At 52.0% G+C, this 14,710-nt stretch overlaps 4 protein-coding genes across 4 annotated transcripts; 2 read left to right on the top strand and 2 right to left on the bottom strand.

Annotated features, from left to right (window-relative positions):
* Positions 1-6,996: 6,996 nt before the first annotated feature.
* Positions 6,997-7,197, top strand: CGCS363_v012329 (uncharacterized protein; the record flags this gene model as incomplete). Its single annotated transcript, XM_036644178.1, has 1 exon — positions 6,997-7,197. The coding sequence occupies one exon, from the start codon at positions 6,997-6,999 to the stop codon at positions 7,195-7,197; it is 201 nt and encodes a 66-aa protein (XP_036491289.1).
* Positions 7,198-7,671: 474 nt separating this feature from the next.
* On the bottom strand, positions 7,672-8,802 carry CGCS363_v012328 (uncharacterized protein; the record flags this gene model as incomplete). Its single annotated transcript, XM_036644177.1, has 3 exons — positions 7,672-8,034; positions 8,087-8,466; positions 8,529-8,802. The coding sequence occupies 3 exons, from the start codon at positions 8,800-8,802 to the stop codon at positions 7,672-7,674; spliced, it is 1,017 nt and encodes a 338-aa protein (XP_036490911.1).
* Positions 8,803-9,913: 1,111 nt separating this feature from the next.
* Positions 9,914-11,389, top strand: MRS2-0 (Mitochondrial inner membrane magnesium transporter MRS2; the record flags this gene model as incomplete). Its single annotated transcript, XM_036644176.1, has 3 exons — positions 9,914-10,189; positions 10,250-10,881; positions 10,939-11,389. 3 exons carry the CDS (start codon positions 9,914-9,916, stop codon positions 11,387-11,389), a joined length of 1,359 nt encoding a protein of 452 aa, XP_036491288.1.
* Positions 11,390-13,439: 2,050 nt separating this feature from the next.
* CGCS363_v012326 (uncharacterized protein) lies at positions 13,440-13,742 on the bottom strand (the record flags this gene model as incomplete). Its single annotated transcript, XM_036644175.1, has 2 exons — positions 13,440-13,629; positions 13,681-13,742. The coding sequence occupies 2 exons, from the start codon at positions 13,740-13,742 to the stop codon at positions 13,440-13,442; spliced, it is 252 nt and encodes an 83-aa protein (XP_036490469.1).
* Positions 13,743-14,710: the final 968 nt, after the last annotated feature.

The raw sequence follows: 14,710 nt of genomic DNA, 5'->3' as shown, positions 1-14,710 counted from the left end.
TTAGATGGCGTCAGGGCGCGGCACGAAAAGCGTGATAATCTTGCATGCATCAACGGATCTGGGCATTTTGGGAGGTGGACGGCGAAGGTGGATTTATGGCGGCTATTTGACCGCAAACTTGTGTTTGTACGATCACCCGAAGAAGAGAGTCGATTTTGCGTTGCAATTTGCTTTTATTTGCGCCAGGAAAACAAAGCAGCTCGGATACGGGAGTTGCACGAAAGGGATGGGAAACGAATGGGGCTTCTTCGTCGAATCGAAACGCCCACAATCAGAGTATGGGAATGTGTGATTGGGCGCTCGACGGAAGATCCGAAAGGGGCGACCGAACGAGTCGAACGAGACACGTCTCGATACTACTTTTGTACGCGGTCCTCCCAGGTCACGATGACAGCCGCTACTTGGGAGCCACGCGAAAAGAGTCTTAACGAGCTGGAAGACCACACACAAAATGAACGATGACAAAGCATCGATATCATACACATGTTTATTGGTACACACCAAACTTGACACATTAAGCGGTGAAGCTATAATTCGAGAGATTCATAGCCAGCTTTATTGGAACCAAAGAAACAAGTTGTTGCTCTGCCTGCGGCCTATCATATTATCATTCTCACAAGCTGGAAACAGCCCTCTGCGCCTCTCTACGTGTATGTGCCTTACTTTTGCGGCCTCTGGTGCCGTTCACTAACTCGCTAGGTTCATGAATGATGAAAGCTCGACGGAACGGTTCCGAACATGTGCGATGACATGGCGGTCGCGCGGATTGCGAAGGTCACATGGGTGACGGCGCGCCACCCCGGATACCTCAAAGGTCTCCGCCAACGCAACGGAGCCCGACGATGATGGTTCCTGGTTACCTTGGGCAACAACTTTGTTTTCGCGCTGCCGCCGAAGACGGAGAAATCTGCCCCAAATGACGATGGATCGGACGAACCACCGAGCGCTTGACTGGGTGAGACGTATTTTGACAGGACGCTGATGAACGGAGTGGGTAACGCCGAAGGGCTGGGTTCGGTCGTCCAAGTGTTTGTCGGCGATAAGATGGGGGTCGAAAGGTGAGTGAGTCACACCGCCCGACCGCCTGGCAACCCTGCGCGACGACCAACGTTGTCCCCCCTCCCTTCTCTTCCGGGATGTTTTCTTCATTCAGTGTGGTGTTGTAATAATGGGTGGTTTGATATTACTTACCAAACAAGGACACCGTTTTACGCTAGCCTGGGCGACGGCGGGTGTTTTGACGGTCATTCACGGTGAGTTGACAAGATGTACATCTGCCTCCCGCGGCGAGGTGCCTGGGGGGGATGTAGATGCCGTTAAGGTCACGGTCTAGACTACGGTTGGTGGACTCATCTCCCGTATGAGATGATTCATTATGAGGGATTAGGGGAGACGCACGAAGCACGACTTTTTTTCTTGAAAATTTTGTTTCCCGAAATGGTTGCTAGGTGAAGATGGTGTAGGTACCGAGTGGTGCCTGTTCTTCATCAACTTCTTCAAGGTGTGTGACTGTTGGGGCGAGGGAAACCGGCCGAGTAGCCGCCACATACACCCTCGGGCACTTTTTTTTTTCTTGCAGGTCACGATGGGGGGACATGGAGGTCTGGCTTCATATGACGAGGGTGGTTTCTGCCAGGCAGAAGGGGCGGCGCAGCATGCCCGCGTGCAAAGTATCGTGTTTCGACAAGGTTGGAACATTTGGCCTGGCTTGACAAGGTGCCGGTCTAGGCAGACGATGGTCCCCGTTCCAGCTGCCCGCGTAGGCGTTCGGCCTGCCTGGCGGAGGCGAGATGGATCATGATGACCCAGCGCCTATTTCTCCGGAAAGTTCGGGAGGTTTTGCTTTGTAAGAGGCCGAGAAGAAGTCTCCGGCGCGCTTGAGGTCGTGGCCGGTATTGCTCACGCCGAACGGCGAGGACTGGAGTTATCTAGTGCAAGGGTTACGAGACGAGATGTCTCCCAATATTGATGCGATGCTTTGTGTGCTGCCCGATTCTATCATATGTCCTCTCTATTGATGCCATGCGTTCCCCCTTCCTTGTTTACCTGACACGGCGTGCCGGGCCCCGCGGCGTTTGAGGGGAAGCTGCATGAAGATGGTCGGCGAGACGGATTGGGGAAATCCTTTGTGTGTTTGCGCCGCTGGGTTACAGATAGGAGTGCATCGGATACATGCGGCCGGGTTCAGTGAGCCGACGTCCCGGTGTGGTATGCCGGTTGGATTTTGGCGGATAGGGTGATCGGGCTGATGTCTTGATGCGCCTTTTGGTATGTATGAAGCAGGTAGACTGCTGGTATTCGCCTCTGTCGACTTCTATAAAGTTGGGCTCTCACGGACAACAAGGACAGAAAGGGAGACGAGGGCCAAGCACAATCACCTTGAACGAGGCTGCAGGTTTTCAGAAGGTAAAATGTCTCGTGAAGTAGCTCGGAGCGATCTATGGGCATGGAAATAGTCAGTTCAACGAGTTCAACGAATTACAATATCCTGTTTGGGACTCTGTGAAAGCCATTCAGCAAATGCCGTCTCATCCTTGATCAGTCCAGATCCCAACCCAACCCTCTGGAACTCCTCTGGTCCTTCTTCCGCTAGCTCCAACAACTTCTGGGTTGGTTGCGGATGCTTCGTTGTTCCCCTTGGGAGAAGAAACAGGAAATACACCTTATTATCATTGTCCGGTTTAATCATAGGTAAACAAAACATTTGCGTCTCATCAGCCGGATCTTCGACGTCGAAGGTAGCATATGCATTGTGGAACAGGTCTAAGTTCTCTCTCTTGGGTCCGTACAAGAGAGCTTTTCTCTTGTCGACATACAAGGAGACGATCACAGGCTTCAAGAAACCCGAGAACTTAATCCACCCATCACATATCGCACCGTGACGGTCGCTGCTAGCGTAGGCCAAGCAGATATCTTTGAAGTCCACTAGGAACACCGGCTTTCGTTGAACGCCGTGCCCGTATTGAATCTTGGAATCCAAGCTGGCCCAGGACCAAGACGGAGCCCTGTACTTTGAGGGGATTTTCGTTTGCCGCGTAAGGGAGTATTTGCTGCCCTGCCTGACAACCTGCCAGCAAAGGTCTTGTATAATGGTAGATTTCCATAATCCGGCATAGTATTTGTCTTGGTTGTTTCTGTGGTTGATGTTGAAATCGGTTGCAAGCCCAGAGAGCCCAGGTAATTTGTCGTCTGCAAAAGTGAAAATTCGTTTCGTGTAGTCCGCCACAATCCTCGGCCAAGGATCCTCGTTTCGTGACATTCTTGATGGGACATAATGTTGATGATAAGGTGTGCCTAGCTCCAGTTCGTAGGGCTCGCCAGGAGGCCGCGACTGTCCACAGGGCCACGACTCGTTGGCTTGCAATTCGCTGCACTCCCAAAATACTTGCTCTTTGCCGAAATAGACGGTACGTTTCGAGAGAAGTCTCTCTTGAAATACCCACCCACGGTTAGCCAGATATCCAAGCATTCCGCTTGGATGGCCTTCATGCTGATTATTGGGCATGACCACTAGAGATTCTTGGGACTCGGTTTGCGATGGTTTGATCCTGATATGGAAGGGCTGGAAATTGAAATGGCTGCGGTCTGCAAATAACCCCCGGTCTTCATCTGCCGCACAGCTTGCAGAAATGGTGCAAACACTGTTTCTGTAGACCTGGGACATCTTGGAAGATTCTCTAACCCAATCTTTCTTGCAGTCCTGCAATATGCAAAGCCTGTCAATCCAGAGATGACTATACCCAAGTCGATGGCAAGCAAAACAGGCATCGTTAATTGTTTTAGGTAGTCGGTCCATGGATTCGCCGCTCTCTGAAGTCAGCTTGACCTTTGTCTCTGCGGTCAATTTGTACGCGGATCGGCTGGCACCCCATCGGTAGCTGAGTGTGACATATTGAGGATTTGAGCCAACAGATTCCAACAACCGTATCTTCCTGTTCGGCCAGTCGATATGCACTAGTCGCGTGGGTGTTTGAGACGATGCTGGATATCTGCGGCAGACACTATGCTTCTCAAAGCACGTACGCAGCCATTCGTGGATCCGTTCAAAGGCAGTTTCGGAGTTGGTGCAAGTTCCAACATTCGAATAAGAGGGCTGGCCTCGACGCACCACGACATCAGGACCTACGTAGGTAGTGTCAGTCTGGTAAAGTCAGGCGGGTATGAGTTCTGGATGGACCTTACGCAGAAGCCTTACACGTATCATTGGACAAACTTTGGGCCGGAATCTGTCGACGAACTGAACCATGTTTGAAGCAAGGCTAATATTGCTACTATTTTCCAAACGCATGATACACAACTTGAATGGCTCTTCATACCGATAGTATCGGTGCCCCGGCTGACGTCGACTCATCCCGAAAGAGCGCCAGAGCACTTGACACAGACGGCAACCAGGTCGCGAGTTGTAGCAGCAATCAATGAGTTGGAATAATGTTTCGTGATGGTTCTTCGCCGACCGTGTCCGGACTAAACCTTTAAGATCCCTCACCGTCCAAGTTTCGAACACGGGATATTGGACGAATGCTTTACAGCAAATACAAAGCCTTATTGGGGCTGTATCGTCGCCAAAGTTGATAAGTTCAAAGCCGCCCTTGTATGTGACTGCTGCCAGTGCTTTCTGTATTTGTTTGCTGCAGTCCACGTCGAGCAACGCATTCGCGGTGCTGCTAGTTTGGAGACGCACATGACAAATTCGATCTCGCTCTCTCAAAGTCGCTGGATTGTCGTCTAAGATATTCGATAACTTTCTGAGACTCTCCAGACTCGATATCCGCAATTGGCTTTTAAGCTGAGCATAGTCATCAGCGAGCAGGGGAAACACGCGTTTGAAGGCGTCCGCGTCAGAGGGAGTCGATCTAAGTGTCATCGGTGACATTTTGGTAGGGCGAATCGAGTTGCCAAAGAAAACATTGAAAAGAGGGTTTGAAAAGGGGAAAGATCATTGAGATTTAGAGGATGTTTGGAGATGTGGAAGGGATTCATGCCTGACGTATGACAACGCAGTTGGGCTCCTCACCGAAGCCAAGCCATGACATCAACGTTGCGGGGCTGAGTTCTCAGTAATTATATCCTAACGCCCAGAAATTACAAGTAGAATATCTGCTCGAATGTAAGAGCTGAATGCAAGAGCTGTCATTGTTCTATTGGAGGATGCAATAATATATCATATGTGATACGAGTGGGGCGGCTGAAAGCTCGTCATAGAGACCGTGATGTAAATCTCACGGAGCTTAGCAACTTTCGAGGAAAACAACACTATTAATCTCGAAACGAAGTATAGAAACGCACATTCAATGTCTTTCAGTCGATCAGGTTGCAGAAGATGATGTCTAGCTCATTTGTGTTGGGCCTCTAGATGCCGTTGTTCTTACACTGCATTAGTGACTCGTACCCCGCTCAGACTTTACTTCATTTGTGGTACGTGAGCCTACTTCATAGTGATTTCGCACTTAAACTTATGCCTAGATGATGGAACAACTTGAGGTGAAGGTCGATTTCGACCCGAAGCTTTCACGTCGAAGACCACTATAGACGACCATAACTACTGGTAAACTCGGAATCCCGTCCGATCTCCCATAGACAAGCCAGTGAGGATAACCTCATCTATAGGGTACCGGCCTTGGCATTATTGTATTGCAGATGAAGATCTCGAGTGTCTTGCAAAGAGTCTCAGTACAGCATGAGTACCAAAGTGATCTGAAGAGCATGTCGGAGCGTGGAAGGGAATTTGTGCCTTAGCTCCCCAACTCACGGCTAGGCTCCTCACCAGAGCCAAGCTGTCATCCGGACAGTCCCCACTGGAACTCAAGTTCAACCTCAATCTCACCGAGTGGTTGCTCATCCTTCTCCATAACATCGTAGTCACAGTTTGACTTAGCAGCAAACTGCCCGTCACTGCCTTTCCATACCTTCAGTACCTCGGTCTCGCACTCGTCAACGAGGTCACGCAGCCACAGCACCGCAAAGGTTCAGGGAACGTTCAAGGTGGTGCTGTTATGACCTAGCAATGTGTGATTACGGTGGATCGAAAACGTTACATCTATCCTAGGTAAATACGTAGATTAAATGCCGAAGAGCCGTCCTAAGCTGATGCTACCTACTGGCTGATGAGCATGTTCTATATACCTGGTTCATCTCTTCAGCCTGTTCGTAAAGCCTGCTCAACTTGCTCACTTTACTAACCTTACAAACCTTGCACACTTTGCTCACTAAGGTGATCCGATGGTAACGCAGGTTACGTGGCTCGTTCCGAGTCGTGTCCCTTCCGACAGTGCCGGCCTGTCCAGGGGATCAGAAGTCCAGTCCTGGTTCTATTCCTGTCACACGCGAAATGGGGTCGCCTACACGGCGAGTTAGCATCAGACTTCTAAAACACGTCTAAGCAGCTGACACAAAATGTTACCGTGTTCTGCTCGCGTTTCAGAAGAGACCCTACAGCTATGGTACAGCATGACTCGATACAGTCATCTCATGCTCGTTTGACAGCTGCACGTCGCTGCCAAGTGTGGTTCGGGCGGAAATGGTAGCTTTGTAGTTACCAAAGTTTACATGCTATCCTGAAGCAGTACGTATGCTATAGGTTCGCGCTGTCCGGCATGGGTACGAGCTGATTCTATAGTTGAGTAATTCTTCAATAGGGATGCTTCCGGGATGACCGATACAGTCGTTTCGAACAGCTAGAAATTCTATGCCGCCCAAGGGACTGACTAGTGTTAAACTTTAGAATCCCTCCGGACGTACGTATTCATCGTATTCATTCTGAACGGTCAAATTAGTACAAATAAGACGGCATCGAACACTCAGAACACCAGACCTTTTGCTGAATACCATCCGCACACATCAACCTAGCATCGTTTCCCAAAACTCACTAGCATTATCACCTCATTGTAAGTGGATCTTCGGGTCGTGATTATAGCCAGATCCTTAGACTAACCGCCGCGCCAGGGCCCTAAGAAGTTCTCAAGATACAAGCAACTCTACAGAAACATCATCATCAACATGCAGTTCTCCAAGATCACCATTCTTCTCACCGCTGCCGTCATGTACGCCGCCGGCGTCAGCGCGTCTTGCCAACAGATCAAGTGCGACAAGACTTGCGGCTCAGGTGGTGCTAAGAAGAACTTCTGCGGTTCCATCCAATGCAACGATCTCAACGTCGGCCGAATCACGTGCTGCGATGATGTGCAGTGCACCCAGTAGAGGACTTTCGGACGGATAGAGGCTTATGAAGACTGCGAGAAAGACCACTGGCAACTGGCTTGCTTTTTAAATATTGTGCGAGCTCTGCCTAGATACCTTTTGCACTTATCAGACCTCTTAGAAGAGACCATAGCGAATGCATTATTATTATGAATCATTTAAGACGTAAACTTTTTGTCCAGAAAGATAAAGACTCATTCAACGACGAGCAACTCTCATGTTGACCTTTGCATGCTATTCAATAAGTTTCAATAGCTCAACCTTTCGCGTCCTGATCACAGATCCTGCATGGTATCATCATAATGCCGCCGTTCAACGTCCCCGTGCCCTTCAATCTCGGTGCCATCTCAACAGCACAACAGACCCCAGCTGAAAGAGTTACTTTTCCACCAATACATCCCTTGATTACAGTATTCATAATTACAAGTCACGAAAGTCCGGAGGTATGTACAATAGCGCAGAACTTTTCATAGCTTAGTGGTTCCTGGGTTGAGGAACGAGTCCGACGGCGACCATTGATTGCGGCCCCATGCGGTCGTACCGGCTCAGTCTCGACGTTAGGAGGTCGACCTCGCGACGGTGATAGTCAAACATTCGTCGTTCGAGCTCGATGAGTTCGTACAAGGGGCCAGCGGTGCTGCGCTCTCGTGCGCTGACAAGCTTCTCCACCTTGGCGTGCTCTTCTTCCAGGACGTCGAGCGGCCACAGAGACTGGCTCTCCGCAAGGCCTCGGGAGGGGAAAAAGTCGTCCAGAAGGAGCAGCATTTGAATCAGCCGACCGTTTAGACTGCCGGGGTTGCGATGTGTGACGGCGTTTTGCAGTCCCATTCGGAGAGTCTGTTTCCCACGTCAGTCTGTGAAGCATGCCCGGCGCTCTTCATCAACTCACCTCCCAAGTTTGAGTTTCGGGCTGTATCAAGGCGCCACCTCTGCGAAGCCAGAAAAGCAACCTTTGTTGCTCGAGTGTCCATGGTCCAGTAATTAGATCGTCGGGTATTGTTGTTTTTGGGTGTACATCAACGTAGAAGTCAAGAGTCGGTTTGGCGCCACTAAGACCATACAGGGCCCAGTCATATTCGAAGCAATCTCTCGAGTCGAAATGACCGAAGCCACCGCTCCGGTCGTGAGGTGAGCTTATCGTAGTGTTTTGGTCTGATTCTTCATCCTTAGGACCAACATGGGTATGTGAGTACCACCTGTCGCGGGCGAAGCGCCAAGCCCAGACCTGCCGGGCCTCAAATATTAAATCCACATTGATCCATGAGCTGGCTAGCACGGAAGACTGATTGATAGTCAGCGCGGAAGTAATAAGCTGCTAAGAGGTGAAGTACGTGCCTGGAATTCTGGGTCCCCTGGAAAGAGTTCGGGAAACTTCTCATATCTCCTGAACGACCTCGACTCATCCGTCGCGCCGCGTTTCAAGACAGTCTTGATTGTATGCCTGTCGACCCCGAACCAGCAGTCCCAGGTAGAATGAAAGGCACTGATGATGACGTTGATGAGAGTTCCCCGACCAGAAAGTAGGGCGCCAATTCTGCTATTACACCTGAGCAAGTTGAGGTTTTCACTGAAGAGTAGTATGCGCTCGAGGATCTCCAGGGGCATGTGCTCCACCGGGGTTGCGCGCTTGGTATCCCGGCGTGCCGCAAGACGGGATCTCCTTTTCTGAGCCGCTTGGAGGGTTGACGGGGACGAGGCGGCTTTGCGTTTGCCTCTGACTCTGATGGGAGTCAACTTCATCATACAAAGACGCCGGTTCCACTTTCTTCTTTTTCCGCAAGTGCCCTGAGACACTGTCAGTTTTCCGACTTCATTCTAGAAAATTGAAGAACAATATGAGGCTTGGAGATGTGCCGAACTTACAAGCCGGGCGGGTGGAGGAGGGGTATCGAGGATGGTTCAAGAGATGGCCGACGCTGAGGTAAGGATGGTGTAAGTGAAAAAACCTTAAGCCGCCGATATTAAACCTCGAATACCCCAAACCAAATCGGCTATCAAAAACCTGGCGAATGAGAACAAAATGTCGAAAAGCAAGAGTCGCTCGTAAATCAGTATGCCGCCCCAAGATGCTAATACCCTGACCTAAGGAAAACCCTTAACTGGCTCCGACAGGAGAAATACCTTGTGAGAGAGGGTCTTTGAGATTTCCATGTTGTGGGTTAGACAGTGTGAGCACAGTGACCAATGATGTCAAGGACGGTGTGTAATCACCTGGTCCGTGCATGCGGACCCGACTCTAACTAACTCTTTCCCGTTGCGCGGAAAAACGGCCGAAAAAAAGTGTTGGCAGCAGGAAAGCTCGTGGCATCAATTGCTGGTTTGCGATATATCTTCAAACGACCGCCAGCAAGTGGCCTCGTGCATCTTCAGCTGAGCCGCTGTGTGTGCGACCTGTCGGCTATTCGTGATGCCTCCGCCATTACGCACCCCGGTGCCCTCGACGAGCCTACTTCGATTCCTGCGATCGCAAACGGAGACGTCGTCAGTGTTCGGCCCGGGCCGGTGTGCTGCTCTTCGACCTGGTCAGGCTCGACCTGCGGCTCATAAACAACAGTGTCTCGCAAGGAGGACTCCGAGGACGGGTGTGAGATCGATTACCACGACCTGCAAGGGACCCGAGTTGCTTCGAACCTCGCCCCGCAGACCCGAGCTCGTCACACTGCGGGCAACTCGCAAGCGCAGTGGCGCAACGATTGTCTCCTTCAGCACGACATGCATGAGGCGCGATGCCTGCGGTGACGAATCTTCGACCCCGCGCCGGACATGGAAGGAGAGGCTTTGGGGTATGAAAGGAAGGGGAGGGGCCAAACCGCCACAACCCAATGACCTCCCTGCTCACGATGACGGCGAGGCTGGCTCGATGTTCAACAATCGCCGAATCCTAGCCGCAAAAGCTGCGCTGGAACCGAGGCTGCGATGCACCGAGGTGGACGAGACTGGCGAGGTTATTCTGGTGGATGGAGAGTTCAAGAAGACGGAGCTTATCGCAAAGGTTCGACTTGGCTGCGCACATTCCTTGGAGTTCTCGATATGCTGACGAGGGTTGCTACAGTATGGCCTTCTGCCCCGTGATCTGCGAAAGATCGACTCTTCCAATCTGCCTCACATTCTAGTCCGCCAATCGGCGATTCTCCTCAACCTCTTGCACTTGAAAGTGCTCATCAAGAAGGACCGCGTGCTGCTCTTCGATGTATACGGCTCCAAGACCTCGTACCCGCAGTCGGCCTTCATGTACGATCTGCAAGGTAAACTGAAGCAAAAGCAGGCGCACGGCGGCGTCAACGGCCTGCCTTACGAGTTCCGCGCTCTCGAAGCCGTCTTGACATCCGTCACCTCGGAGCTGGAAGCCGACTTTGAATCGGTCAGAGACCCCGTCATCCGTGTCCTCAGCGAGCTTGAGGACGACATCGACCGGCACAAGCTGCGTATCCTCCTGATTCTCTCGAAGCGGGTGAGCACCTTTGAGCAGAAGGCTAAGCTCGTGAGGGACGCCATCGAGGAGCTGCTGGAGGCTGACGACGATCTCGCGGCCATGTACCTGACCGAGAAGGCACACGATCTGTACCGCGGCGTGGACGACCACACGGAAGTCGAGTTGCTCTTGGAGTCGTACAACAAGCTTTGCGACGAAATCGTTCAGGAGGCCCAGAACTTGGTTTCCAGCATCCGCAACACCGAGGAGATGTATGTGAACCAAAATCCCTTTGACCCAGACGCCACATTAGCTAACTCTCCGCCCAGTATCCGCGCCATCCTGGACGCAAACCGCAATTCCCTCATGTTGCTCGATCTCAAGTTCTCCGTAGGCACCCTCGGCCTCGCCATGGGCACCTTCCTCGCGGGCCTCTACGGCATGAACCTCGAAAACTTCATCGAGGAGACGAACTGGGGCTTCGCGGGCGTCACCGCCATTTCCTGCGGCTTCTCCCTCCTCGTCTGCTGGTACGGCCTCGTCAAGCTCCGCAAGGTCCAGCGCGTCAAGATGATGTTTGACGAACGCGGGCCCCTGACCACCCGCAACGCCGGCGCCAGCGGTCCAGCCAGCCGCGGCGGAAGCCAGCACTGGTTCCAGGACGACGGCGCCGTTGGCCTCCTCGAGGCCCGGAATCGCGAAAAGTTCAGACGGGTGACGAACCAGAAGGCAGCCGCTGCCAGCTCCAAAACGGCCGCCAAGAAGTCGTGGTTCCAGTAAACGGGTGGGGGCGATATCGCAGCTTTGCTGTTCCGTGCTGAAAAGCCAAGCGCCCCTTGTACTCGAGCCACCGAAGGATTCGCGTGATTCGGGATCGGCGCAAGACAACCTTTCGACGGAGTGGGCCACGGCGTTCCGGAAGAGGGAGAGGCAAAACAGCCGCTGCTTTGAGGGAAGAGAGAAGGAGCCGCCGACGACAAGTGCTGATGAACATCCCCAACGCTCCCTTCTCCCTCCCCTCCCGCCTCGTTTCTTGTAAATCAGTGTACATCATTATTGTATCGTACCGTACATACACTCCCCAGGGGGCCCATCATCTTCTCATCTCATTGTCAGGAGTTTACATGCACATGCCTGTATGATACAGACTTTTCAACCACTTCAAGTTATACCCCCTCCAAATAGAACGAAAAGATGGAATTAGTCGGCTATAGAGTCTCATTTGACCTTTCTCAACAGTGCCTTGACACCAGTTTTATTTATTGGTCCGATCTGATTGGATGCTTTCAAGCGCCGAACCAACCAACTACTTACTTCGCGCGTCGAGGGGTTGCAGGATCTCTCAGATGCGAGATGGGCACACAACAACCTTCCACTACACGCCGTGGCGGCTGCGACTACTCGATCCGGCTAAATTCTGAAGCTTAAACCTTTTCTAGTTGCATCTTTTGTCCTCTCTGGGGTGAACTACCTTCTTTGACTGATGGTAAGTTGATAGTCAGGCTGAGGTTCCGAAAACGTCACAATCGGTGTTCGGCTTTGTGCTGCGCAGAGACAACAAGGAAGGGAAACGCTCTTCCGGCCCCCCTGCCCTTGTTTCTTTTGTTTCAAACAACGAACCATTTTTCTGACGAAAGGGCTCTTCTTTTCTTTCTCGCTTGTTGACCCCGCGGTTCGTCCGCGTTTTATTCGGAATGGCGAGTCTTCTTTTTTTTTCCTCTGTTCACTTTGAGACATCTTCTTGAAGGCTTTCAAGACTAGCTTCTGCTATTTTCAGACCACTTGGGGCTTCGGGAAGACAGCCAGCCAGCCAGGTCACCAGTGTCTCGCCGAAGACGTTGGGAGGAGAAACGAAAACGAGGCGATGGGCGCACTGGCACATGAGATCATTGGCCGCATAGCATGGCGCGCGTTGATCGTGGGGTTGATTGCAAAGGCAGGCCAGAGCTTCTTGAGGTAAGCGCGGCCGTTTCGGCCGACGGAGATGGCTCCATGGTTTCCTACTGGCAGAGGAGAAGGTAGCGAAAGAGAGGTTTTGGTGTGCCTTGCTTTTCGAATTGGTCCAAACATCTTCGACCCCTTGCCCTGGCCGCTCAAGACGTGGTGTTTCTACTGCTGCTGCTGCACCTGACTGACTCGCTGCGCCGGCGGTTGGCGATGATGCCATTCGATTGGCTTGAGCTTGCCGGCAGCTGGAAAGTGGCGGTCTGTTGCATCACTTCTGGTGGCGTTGTAGGTGTGCATTTCTTCTCAGGCGTTGATGCCATTCAGGGTGAGCTGGAAAGACAGGCCCTTGCATTGTTGCCCTGTCATTTGCGTCGATGGAGTTGAGATCCGAGAGCTTTTGTTTTGTTCCCTATTCTATGTAGTTTACTCTATCGTGAGATCCGAGAGCATGGCTTTGCAAGGCGTGACAAACCTCAACTGAATTGGTCATCGTTTACTTAAGCATACTCATTAGCAAAGCTTCTCCAGAAAAGCAACTAAGCGACAGAAGAGGATGCCGAGTATCGCCGTTGGTCTGGGTCAATGTCACGAGGTTAGATCGCGATGGACACCTCAATGAGGGTTCGCGGACAGGGCGAGAAAGAGGGAAATGCCAACCGAGCATCTTTCGTCTGTACTTCATTCCAGGTTCGCCCGTTGAGGGGATAGCCCGGCCGCCGGGCCAAAGTCAAACATTGGCCAGACCACTCGGGTGAGCGTTTCTCAAGGCACCGTGCCGCTTTCTTGCTCCAGCTTGCAGGATGGCCACGAGGTGCTCGTGTCGTCATGGAATCCGAGAGCGAAACGTCCAAACCATGATGCCCATTCACAATCGCTTGCATACCTAGAGATCAACCGATTTGGCAAGTACACTGCCAGGTCTTGTTGAGTCTTGGGATTCATGTCCAGTCCACTGCCGCTGCTGCCGCTGCCGCTGCAAACCATCGTTCAAGTCGTACGAGCACGAGGGCTCGGGAGCTCGGAAATAGAGCTTGATCTCTTCACTCTGATTGCATATTTTGCTGAAGGTTGAGCCGTAAGTTCCAAGCACACCCGAAGGATTCAGCGGGGTTTGGCAGAAACACCAAAGCTCCCTGCACCACAACTCCGTGGCTCCTACGTCGTCAGCGTCTGGTCCGGGCTTCATAGCAACAGAGCTCCGCAGCCCAGCACACTAGAGTTCCGGTTGGTCCGCCAGTGAGGCTATCGGGTTCTAAGACCTACTAACGTAGATCATCAGCCAACTTTTATTTCGTTGCTCCAACTCAAAATCGAAAGGGCTGGAATGATTGTTGACACAAAGTCGATAGCTGCAATGCCTGAGGCCCCAGGGGGACGGCGCCCAGCTGCTCAAACTGCTTCCAACGGATACGGTTGCCATGATTGTACGCACGGCCTAGGGCTGAATTCATTGCGTCCTATGGCGTTCTCCGTGGGAGCCCGAGCGTGAACACAACAAGATGGAGTCTGGTTCAATCCAGTGTCTAGACCACTGTTGCTGGTGGTCCACAGACGGGACCCGGAGTTGACAGCGGAGACACGTCGGCCGGCGTGGGGCCGGACGGGAAGGTGCCCCACTAGTGCTATAGAGGGCGTAAGATGGTTCCCGATGTGAGCATGCAGAACATGGCAAACAGAGAAAAGCGTTGACCTAGACAGGCTCCATAGAGTTGGGGGGAAGAATAAATGAGTTGAGTTGGTTTGCGGGGTTCGGGGATCTATTATCTTGAGTCAAGATGGTGTGCCGCACGACGAATGGGTGAAGAAGCCCAGAGTCATGACCTCAATAAGAGTGTTTGTAAATGGCTGAAGAGCAACGTGGGAGCTTGAGCCATCGGCCGGTCTTATTATCGATCCTATAGGTCTCACGGACATTTTCAAAGCTTAAGTGGCGAGCAGTTGATAGCTGTAGGTTTTGAATGTAGCATACAAGTAGCTTTTGGAGACTGAGGGGCCAGGACTTGACGTGCAACACGTTGAATATCGAGGTTCCTGAGGGGAATGGCATTGTCGCCGCGCAGCTGTGAATCCGTACAGAATTCGATTGCTTCCCGGCGTCGTATACACAGGTGGTCTGTAAGCCAACGTTGGCCACGACGATGGCCAATTACCGCA

Source organism: Colletotrichum siamense (assembly GCF_013390195.1).
Source record: "Colletotrichum siamense strain Cg363 chromosome Unknown KSG_Cg363_contig08, whole genome shotgun sequence".
In the NCBI taxonomy this organism is placed as follows: Eukaryota; Fungi; Ascomycota; class Sordariomycetes; order Glomerellales; family Glomerellaceae; genus Colletotrichum; species Colletotrichum siamense.
This window is presented reverse-complemented; position numbering and strand designations above follow the sequence as displayed.